Source organism: Engraulis encrasicolus, chromosome 15, assembly GCF_034702125.1.
Source record: "Engraulis encrasicolus isolate BLACKSEA-1 chromosome 15, IST_EnEncr_1.0, whole genome shotgun sequence".
Lineage (NCBI taxonomy): Eukaryota > Metazoa > Chordata > Actinopteri > Clupeiformes > Engraulidae > Engraulis > Engraulis encrasicolus.
The window spans coordinates 32,951,167-32,962,270 of record NC_085871.1 but is presented as its reverse complement, the minus strand read 5'-3'; the positions used below and the strand labels follow the sequence as shown (position 1 = coordinate 32,962,270).

General features: G+C 43.7%; 1 protein-coding gene across 1 annotated transcript; it reads right to left on the bottom strand.

The window, feature by feature from the left end:
- Nucleotides 1–7,764: 7,764 nt before the first annotated feature.
- Nucleotides 7,765–10,303, bottom strand: spaca6 (sperm acrosome associated 6). The gene is made up of 4 exons (XM_063218000.1): nt 9,839–10,303; nt 9,468–9,617; nt 9,077–9,326; nt 7,765–8,169 (listed from the first exon to the last, which is right to left on the bottom strand). The coding sequence occupies exons 1-4, from the start codon at nt 10,247–10,249 to the stop codon at nt 7,901–7,903; spliced, it is 1,080 nt and encodes a 359-aa protein (XP_063074070.1). The 5' UTR covers nt 10,250–10,303; the 3' UTR covers nt 7,765–7,900.
- Nucleotides 10,304–11,104: the final 801 nt, after the last annotated feature.

Genomic DNA, 11,104 nt, shown 5'->3' with positions numbered 1-11,104 from the left:
TCCACTTTTAACCAGAACATGTGCACTGAATTTAATCTTTAAAGTGTGAATCTGAGCCTGACCATGAGGAACGATTCATATTCATTGATTCCGAACACTACAGGGCTTGACTGCTGACTCTGAGATGATTTGACTGTTCGCTGATGTGACTGAAGTAATTTCCTCTTTACTTATTTGAAGTGTCTCCTACCTGCACGGCATGTCAAACTCCATGTCAAACTGTTTACAGAGTACAGTTGTCTTGTATGTGTGTGTGTGTGTGTGTGTGTGTGTGTGTGTGTGTGTGTGTGTGTGTGTGCGTGCGTGCGTGCGTGCGTGCGTGCGTGCGTGCGTGCGTGCGTGCGTGCGTGCGTGTGTGTGTGTGTGTGCGCGTGCGTGTGTGCGTGCATGCGTGTGTGCGTGCATGTGTGTGTGTACCTGTGCTGGGTGGCAGAGCATCAGTGTGTGTGTGTTTGTGTTTGTGTGTGGGGCCCCTTTCCTTTCACCCTGTGTGGGGCTAAGATCCTCAATTGGTTGGCAAAGCATCCACTTCGCGTGTTATCAGCTGGGGTTTATCCTCTCTCTCGGACAGTTTTGGCTTACTGTTAATGGCTCCCTACACAATGGCAAGGCCTCTGCCTTAAGAGGCTTCCCTCTCGCGTGTACCCTGCTTAGCTTACAAGGGGACTCTCCAGCCCTCCAACCACGCGGTGCAACAATGGAACACTGTCTACCTGCAATGCTAGGATCCTAGGATGGCTCAACTAAAAGGACAAACTATGAAGAGAATGACTCTCTAATGGGAGAGAGGGAGACAGAGAGAGAGAGAGAGAAAGAGAGAGAGGCAGAGACAGAGACGGAGACAGAGAGATGGGTCTGAAGAAGAATTGAAAAGACGAGCATGTTCCATCTCCATTATTCTTGGCCTGGAAACTCGGCTCATGTGGTGTTTGTGTTGTACGTAATTACAGTTGGACATTTTATATTTGCACAGATACACATGGCAGAGCTGGATATTTTACTGCTAAAGCGCAGAAGATAAATGAGCTGACATTCACACCTCCTTGCAGTACAGGTATCAACTTGAAAAATTAACATGTGCTTTTTTTGCATTTGATTTTACAGGTAATACTTATATTGCATAACCTACAGTAAGAGTGATTTGATACCATGATGTGAAACCATGTACCATGATACCGTTTTTTGTAACGGCACCATGCGGAGTCCTTGCTAGGCTTGGGTATCTCTATTGACCACCCAAATATTAACACCTTGAATGCCCCATGAAAGTTGCCTGATATGCGCAGGGAAAGGGGGAAAATAAGTGTTCCCTACTGTATTCACACTGCCAACTTATGTTCTTATGAAAATTACATGAATAAATAAATAAATAAATAAATAACTGGTACATGTCAGACAAATATTAAAAACAGCTGTGTCAGGTGTTGTGTAGGAGAGGACAGTGACTGACAGCTAAATTGACTTGGAAAATGACCACCAGTGGATTAGTCAGCGTGGTGAAGAGGAGTTCACAGACAACAGTAAGCTCATTCGGAGCTGAAAACGACAAGGCGTCAGAATAACAATGTCAAGGAGACGTAGGATGAGGTGGGTGTATGCAAATAGGAAAAAAAATCCAATAATCTGACATCTCTTCCTTTTCTCTTATTTATTTCTGCAAGTATGAATGCAATGATGAAGATCCCACTCGGTAGAAATCAAGATGGGTGGTGTGCACACACCGCTGCAGAAATCTATGATGATTTAAGTGCCATAAAGGATTTAGAGAGTACTCTAGGACCAAAAACAATCTACGTAGAAGATGTTAAATCGACTCTCCTCCTCTCTGCATTTTCCAGTCAGGATAAATCCTCTGTAATTTAGACTAATTAGACTGAAGTAGGTGATTTTCACTGGTGTAATGCCTCATTAATGCTCGATTTGTTAGTTACTTTGGGTATGAGTGTCTTGCTAAATAGGATGTAATGTGATTTCCTGTCCCTGTTTGCCCCAAGTAATTGCAATATGCTCTTCTCATTACACCCACTTAGTGGAGATATCTTTGCAGACATTCTCCTCTGTGAGGTCTTTATTCACCCAAATGGTTCTCGCTACATCTCATGGTGCATGTTGAGAAGTAGGCCAATACAGTATCTACAGTACACAGTAGAACCTTGGTCTCCAAACTAAGACCTGCGGGCCAAATCCGGCCCAGGCATGGCAAACATTTGGCCCGCCATGAGGTCAGAACAAATGAAAACATAAATACCTGTGATTTTAAAAATTCATATCTCATATCTCTCCAAAACACTCACAGAGAGTTAGATGTATGTTAGATATTTAAGAAGGTAAAACAGAAAAGTGAAAATCTGTTCTCTGTCCAGAAATCTAACTTGTTTCTAATTGTGTTGGGGCGTTGGTTTGGCCCGCAGCCTCTTTTGCGCTACATAATTTGGCCCTTTCAGAAAAATAATTGGAGACCCCTGCAGTAGAATATAAGTGAAACAAACTCCAAATGGTATTTGGTCCCACTCAAAATCGTGTTCATTTTACTCATTTTACTTTTGTCGATTTAACATTTATTACAATATTATTAGTATTCTAAGTACGTGGGTGGGTTACTTTAATGTTGACACCCCATTTTTATTGTCTGCATCTAAGTACAGCTTGTGTTGGTTTTGTGCTCCTAGCAGTGGCAGCTACGACTGTTATTCTCTTGGTGGCGTATGTAATGTTCACAGATTATAATCCAGGACATGCAGAGCTGTGCGGAGTTGGTTTAAAGTGGATTAGGTTGACACCATTTGTGCGATTGCTGTACAGAAAAGGGGAGAAAGAGTAATGCTGCAGTAATTTGATTGAAACAGATCAGGGCCAGAATTTACCTGCTGCACAATGCACACAAGGGAGCAATCAAAATGCAACTATAGCAGGCCTGGACTGGGAGAACAAAATGGCCCGGGCATTTTTGGCCCAGACCGGCCCCTCATAATCAGCGGAGCACATGCGATTACTTATTGACCAAGCGGCCTATGTGAAAAGGCGCAATATTCATGCATGAATCTCTCTTTCAGTTACCAGAAAACACCAGGAAATGTGTGCTGACTATATCAACTATTTATTTAAAATGAATCTTAGGTTGGGCAGTGGTTTAGAAATGCAATAGATGACCACACTCACAGCAAAAGTAATCTAGGCCTACTCTACTTCTCTCTCTAACTCAACCTCATCCTGGCCTGGTTTGACTAGATGAGAAGAGGGAGATAGATTATTTATCACAATGTATGCAGCACTTGCAAAATATTCAAATTAATATAGTATTCAGTGTATTGTTTGTCTAGTAATTTATACAATAAAGATGTTTGTGTCACAAGTCTTATTTTCTCTTGCTGACCCATGGGCACCAGAGGAGGTGCGACAGGCAGCAATGCCCAGCAGGTATTAACAGCTACCTGTACAATCCTGAGTGTATAGCCTACTCATAAATTGACCTAGATTAATGTTAAATTGAGGGTTTCTTCTAACAGGTGCATTAGAAGAGGGGTTAATTTCCTGTTATCAAAATGCATCTCCCATTGCATAAGGAAGCTACTTTAATAGCTTGAATGATGAAAGAAAATCATGAACTGCCTATCACCACAATGCTTTAGTGTGTCAAATATGTTAACATACTGAAGTTTCAAAATGAGCAGTGCTGAAAGTGGTAGGCTACATAAAATAGTCTACAGATAAAACTGTATCAAAAGCTTATTCAAACGAAATTCTTCAATCATTTATCATTTCTAATTGTCCTGGATAAAATAACAGCTGAGAGAGATAGAGAGAGAGATGCTAGGTCTTTACCTACAGAATATGGTTTGATTGTGCTCCAAGAATTAAAAAAAAAAATCCGTTTGGCAAACCTTTTCCACACGCGAGACGCGACAACCGTTACACGACATATGGACATTTTCACTGCGTGGTAAATGTGATTACGCAAACGATCGCTGAATATTTAGTGAGAGTAGGAATGAGTTTGACAGTCTTCGAAACGCATTTGGTACACGGAATGCTTTAGAACAACACCACTGGTGTTCCATTTAATGTTATACATTTGGCACACTGCCGTGACTACTATATTGTTAATATTATTCACGTCAGTGGTTTGGTGTATGGAATGTTTGTCTTCTCAAATGTCCGTGAGTCGTGCGACTGGTTCAAAGCACTCAAGCACACTTACAGGTATAGTGGTGGGAATTAATGGCCTATTTAATATTAATGTTTAATGCTGAAGTGAGAGTTGGGGAGAGGCATGGAGTATCCTAAAGTTTGAAAGACTTGACTCATACCTGTCAGGGCTCGTAGAGGCTACTGCCGCTTCACCTGCTGTCTCCTAGCGTGCTCCTTCACTTCCAACATGCAGAAGTTGTTGTCCCTCTCCTGCTGCTACAACACTACATGCGTGAACACATTATCTTGCCTCTGCTGTAAGTTTTTTTTTTATCCCTTTTCCGCAAGCTTTTCCACACCACCTTTTGGTTTTAGTCTCTCCATCGCTTGTGTCTCAAATTTGCGCGCGTAATGAATGGTAGGGGTGGGGCCGCAATGAATAGTTAAGTCCGACTCAGATGCACCAATGGGACACCCCCTCCCTCTAGCCCCTTTATGTGTGGGCTGATGTCATTGGAGGAGGGCCGAGGGCCGTCAGCACAAAATTGTGGGCCGCCGGTCAATTTAAAAAAAAAAAAAAAAAAAACATTAATAACAATTATTTTTAAAAACCGACATCACCGGCCCTCTAGGGGCGTCGGCCCACCGGGATTTTGCCCGGTTTGCCAGATTGCCAGTCCACCCTTTCACCCTACTTTGCTGGAAGTTAAGCAAACCCCCTCCTCGGCTGTCCAAAATAAAGGGCAGTCATTGTACTCATCAGTCTCCTTTGCAGAATAGAGCATTCGAATGCACACACACGCCACGCCACGAACCCCCTCCCCAATTGGAATATCATTACTTTGAGCAATGACAGTGGAGAACCAATCTTGCTTCAGCTGCCACCCTTGCCCTTTTTTTTCGATTCCTTGCATTGACTTTCAGGACACACACAAACAGGCGCATGCTGCAATCACAACATCTCAGGCATGCAGGCACAGCATCACCTTCTGTGTGCGTTGACCACCTGATTACAAAGCAGGAGAAAATCAGTAGGGAGCAAACTGCTTGGTACACAGTGTAGTGTCAGAAGAACCCTCTGTCTGATGTCTACTGTAACTGCACTATGGGGAGTTTAAAGATGGCGGCACATACTCACATACTCTGGCACTCTAATGCCAAACCTGTGTGTTGACAAGAGTGAAACACCACAATCAGAGACTGTGGATATACAATCTTGGCTATAATCTTCTTTTGAACAATGCAGAGGAAGAGAGCCAACAACATACAATATATCATAGGCCCACTTGATTATCTCTGCAGTCCCGGTCACAGAGTGAAAATCAGCGACATCCCCATGTTATTTCTGAATCCATAATGTTTGTATCCGTAATGACATCCTGTTGTTGTTACACAGTGCACAAAATCCAGGCACGCGAACTGCTGTCGTTAGCATTGTCACAGCCTGAATAGGAAAACATTTCAGCAGCATTCAAGCCCAGCAGACTGACACACAGCATGAAGACAGAGCACAAACAGTAGGAGGAGGAGGATAAGAGGAAGAAAAGAGGATATTATAGAGGAGGGAAGGGGTGTTCCTTGTGTGGTTTTGGCCTTCTGTTGATTCTGGGAACACGATCTGATGCTGCCACAGTGTCTCCAAACACAGTTAGACAGACACGGGCTGAGAGGAGCCGGTCGGCCGCTGTCACTGCACACGGCCACACGACGCCTCTAGCTCGTTCTTTTGCTCGGCGGTGAGTGAGGATTCCAGCAGAAGGATCCTGGCACCCGCTTTTTTTGGGTTTTTTTTGCTCTACCCTCAACACACTCTCCACAGATGGAATGTGATGTGTGAGCCCAGGGCCGCTGACTGCTTCGGATGGGCCCGGGGCAAAATCACCCGAAGAGCCACTCAATACAGTGCATACAATGTAACGAGGACCCGATTGTGGACCTCCTCCACCATCTCTCCCCCAGCCCAGGACATCTGCCCCCTTTGCCCTTCCTCTGTCAGCTTCAATGGGTGTGCTGTCAGCCACTCACAAACACAGAGGATGATGGGACAGGCTATAGCCAGTGGGATGCTGTAGCTGGTTGTTTTGTAACAGTGGGGGAATGTAGACTGTAAAAACAGATAATGGAATCGAATAGCTTTGGTATTGAGTAGGCTTACATTAGATGAAGCTGAGATGGTGTTGTTGCTCAATGCTTCCCTGTGTGAATATGCGGGTGCCTTGGTAAAAATGAATAACTGAAGCTGGAATTGTGTTGTTGCTCAATACTTCCTTGTATGAATACTATATGTGGGTGCATGAGAGAGAGAGAGAGAGAGAGAGAGAGAGAGAGAGAGAGAGAGACAGAGAGACAGAGAGACAGAGAGAGAGAATATGTAGATAATAAAGTTAGCCATTCTCCGATCTGAATAACGTATCCAGTCTGCAAAGGGGTTAGAGATAGATAAGCAGGGTCCTGACTTATTCCTGCAAGCTCTGTTCATATCTGAGTGGGAAAAAATAGAGGTCTTGTTATTGGCCAGGCCAGCAAATGCTTTCAATAGACCCTCCAAAACAAACACATTAGACATACAAAGTATGAGGTCAAACATACCTCTGGTAATCTTCAAAAGATATGCAGTAAAGAAAAGTGCCAAAAACGAATGTTGTCAGACACCATGAGCCAACCCACAGTCAGAGGGAGTCATAGTGTGTGTCCTCAACTTAGCCCCAGCTAGAATAACTGCTACTAGAGGAGGCACATACAGTACACCAGGGCTATTCAAATGGCTGCCCTGGGGCCAGATGCGGCGCTTGGACGACAAGGTTCTGACCTCCCACAAGCCCTCTGAAATACGGAATCGTTTTTCAGAATTTAAGGATAAAAGTATGGGTTCCGGATCGAGGTGAAAACAGGAAACGGGACGTTAAAATGCAGGAAATAACATCTAAGAAATGCTACATGTTCTTGGGGAGGACCACCAGACCCCCAACCTCAATGAGGTGACCCCTTTTTTTTTAATTGACACTCGGCAACCATAATGCATATGTATGGCTCGGCCCCTTTACTGGGAGGAATTTTGAAAAACTGGCCCTCGTTGACATTTAATTGAATAGCCCTGCAGGACTTGAGCGCCTTGCGATCATGTGTTTGGCTACTGACTACAAGTGGCATGCACGGATGACAGAATAGAGGGGAAAGTGGGCACCAAGTCACCAAGGCACCATGTATGAGGGGGAGCCCACAGAGAGTCCAACATTTTATATTAACAGGACTCTAACTTAAATTTTCCCACCAGCAGCCAATTTCGCAAGTAGATTTTTTTTTCTTACTGCCAAACAGAGGTTAAACCAGCCATATTTTAATCTCGCCAAACTAAATGGGTTAAGTTCTTTTTTTTGTTATTATTATTAATATCACATGAAGGGGGTCCATTGGAGCTGGTTGTGTTTTTTACATCCATGAAATTCCATGGAAGATATTGTTTTGTGTATTCATTCTTTGGGCCCTCAGGGTTTGCCTGATCTATATCAGCGCACAATAAACCAGAGGCAGCTGTAAACTACCAGTGTTAGTATAACTCTTAAAGAGTTTAATGTTTAAATTACCTCCCTTTCCGATAACGTAAAAATATGGTTCCACTCAAAGCATTTTTTTTTTTTAAAGAATGGTCTTTTTTTTAAAGGAATAGGTCAAAAGTTAAAAGATCAAGAAATAATGGGAAGTTAGAAAATAAAATGACAGAAAGAAAGAAAATGAAAAAAAAAAAAATAGAGAGAAAGCAAAAGAGAGGTCTTCAAATTGCAGCTCCAACTTCCACTCCACACAAGTCCGTCTCGGAACTGAACCGAACCACATATTTTTTCACCTCCACGCCTTGTGCGTCTTCACCTTGTTGTGCCCCTTGTGCTGCGTCTGTGCGCAGGTTGCTCCATGCGAGGAACATCAGGGAGAGCAGCAGCAGGAGCAGCAGGCTGGTCAGGCAGGCGGTGAGGAGGGAAGGGGAAGGCAGGCGCAGCAGAGGCCCGCCAGTAGAGGTCACAGAGGTCACGGGAGACGCCTGACCTTCAGAGGTGTCAAAAGTAAACGGGCAATTTTTATTTTTAATAAATCATTCCATTCAGGGCCGTAACGAGACATTTACAAATACAGAGGTCAAATACTGTACTGCATACTGTACAATTAGAATGTTTCAAACTCTTCGGTCAACTTCAGTCGAGTTTGTTCTCATTATGATCATTGTTGATCATAGATCGATTTTCATCATAGATAAATTTGACATTTCTGGAAAAAATACTGAGGACATGACCTCAGTGTCCTCAATGGTAGTTGCGGCCATGATTCCAACAGATCATTGGGAGGCAATTGTGTTGTTGCATGGAAACAATGCACAAAAAGTTTCCCTGTGTATCGTTGCCCCCACATAGTTGTTACAGCAGGTATTCTGTAGATACACTGAAGCTACTGTGGCAATCAGACTGTAGGTGAGACAGATACTGTAGTCTACAGTAACTGTAGATCATGGGTACGCTACCTACCTTATGTTGGAAGAAAACTGCACAGTAAAAAATGCAGCGTTCAACACTTGCAGAGTACTCTAGGACCATATGCACTTTAGAAAATGTCAAATCAACTCTCTGTGTTGAATTAACTGTACATTTTTTATTGTGTGCAGCACATATTTGTACTTTTTGACACCTCTAATACATTCTGGTATTGGGGTTCATTTCAGTATATCTGAGTAAGCTGTGACCGTGTAGGTAGGTAGATGTAGAGGTAGAAATAAAGGTGCACAAGGGAGCCCCTCTCGGTCAACTCTCTCTCTCTCTCTTTCACTCTCTCTCTCTCTCTCTCTCTTTCACTCTCTCTCTCTCTCTCTCTCTCTCTCCTGTGTGTGTGTGTGTGCATAGTGTAAGTGTGTTTGTGCATGTGCGTGTGTGCGTGCGCGTGTTTGCATGAGTCATAAACGTACCTTCGGCCATCAGGACTCTCTCAAATATATCCTGCAGCTCCAAGTGGCCGGTGACAGTGTAGGGGGTCACAGTGAGGTAGAAGTAGAGGCGGGCGATGGCCCGTCCCTCGGCAGTGAAGATCTCGCACTGGTAGGTGCCTTCGTTGTTGCTGCTGGCCTTTGGGATGGAGTAGAGGAGGTCGGTGCCCGCGGTCACCTCTTTCAGAAGCTCCACCAGCTGGGTCCTAGTCGGAGCGAATCTCCACACCACCTCGATTACAGTAAAAAAAATATTTCTAAGAGGCAGTGACAATTCAACACTCTGGGAGAATACACTTGGACCAAATACACTCAGAATACATGCTGAAGATGTCATATCGACTGAGTGTTGATTTAACACTGCATTATTTACCTCGATGTCACTGGGGAGTGGAAACAGAACGTCGCAGCGCATCTGCGTGCGATTGTTCTCCCCGACCTCGACCTCTTCCGCCGGGCAGTCCAGGGCGTATTCGCATGAGTAGTACGTACAGTGCTGGCAGCAGTAGACAGCTCCATCTACCTGTGGGCAGCCGTGGTGAAATGGTTAGGGAGTTGGACTGTAGATCACAGGGTTGCAGGTCCAATCCCCTCCATTGCTTCCATAGTTGAAGTGCCCTTGAGCAAGGTACTAATCCCCACAGGCCACAGGGACTGTAACCAAAACCTTGCAATACAGTAGCTGTGAGTTTTGGGGGAAAGGGTCAGCTAAGTGTAATGTAATATATAAAAAATAATGTCTACCTGGAAGCCACAGGGTGGGAAGCATTCGGACGCTCTGGGCAGCTGGGAGGCTTGAGCGGTGAAGTTCTCTTGCGCTGCCGTCAGCCTGGAGTGATACACCGCCTCGCTGTTGGTCTGTCCCCTGAACTCCTCCACCAGAGGCATGAGCTGGCCTCTCAAGATGTCTCTGAGGGCTCCATCGTGGCCTCTCCCCACTCTGGCTGCCTGCAGGACATCCTGGTTGGAGATGAACAAGGAGTCCACCAGATCAATGCATGCTGCTGGGCTTGTGTAACTCCCGTCCTCATCGGTGACTGTGTAGCCCATGCACATGTCATTGATGTCGTTTTGGTCCATGAAACAATGGACACAGCCAGAAGACACGTCCACAGTTGTGCCCATGCACACCAGGCAGAGTATCAGTTTCAGCATGGCTAATAGTCCCACTCACTGGGAGTATTGGTAACACTTTATAATAATGTTCCTTAGTAAAGACTCAGTAAATAATTAACTAATGATGAATAAAACATTAACAAATGTTTTTATTATTAACTAAGTTTTATTAATGCTTTATAAAATATCTACAAATGATATATTCAAGATTTTACACACCTTATAACATAGTATTTTATTCATTTACAAGCAACTTGTAAATGTTTGATAAATATAAAATGTTAACATAGCATTTCCTAGTCATTTACAAGCATTTGTTTACATTTCCTAGTCATTTACAAACGTTTGTTAATGTTTTGTTCATCAATAGTTAATTATTTATTAAGTCTTTATAATGCTTTTTTGCATCCATTATTCTAAAGTGTTACCGGAGTATTTCTAAAACGTATACATTCGAGTCTGACAGTCTCACCTGACTCTGTGATGCATACAGTATGTGACAGTTCCATCACATTATGGGTAACACAGAGCACTGTGACATCACAATTCCTCTGACAAGGGACATTGTGCCCCTGTGTGTAGATCTAAAATGGGGTGGGTTGGAGATGAGATTTGAGTCTTCAGGCATAAACTCTGACAACTGGCGTAGTGAAAAGGCGTGTTATTTCACTCTAATGCATTTTGTGTTTTTGTGCAACCACTTTGCATGTTAAATCCAGCTCTGCAACACCACAGAAAAGAAGTCTTGACACGTGACCAGACTCACGCGAGGCAAGTAGTTTTTCTGTTTCTTTTTTTCAAAATTTTAAGAATTTCTGTTGATAAACGCGAAAATGCTCAACAGTGCCCTGACCAAAACCATCGTTAACCTTAACCTGTTAGTTAAAGAACATG

Bases quoted from the DNA above. Each gene is read 5' to 3' on its own strand.
- spaca6 (XM_063218000.1), bottom strand. From the start codon at position 10,249: ATGCTGAAACTGATACTCTGCCTGGTGTGCATGGGCACAACTGTGGAC. The intron at 9,327-9,467 runs GTAAATAATGCA...ACTGTAATCGAG, and splicing joins CACTCCCCAGTGACATCGAG to GTGGTGTGGAGATTCGCTCC. The intron at 8,170-9,076 runs GTACGTTTATGA...ACACCTCTGAAG, and splicing joins GAGAGTCCTGATGGCCGAAG to GTCAGGCGTCTCCCGTGACC.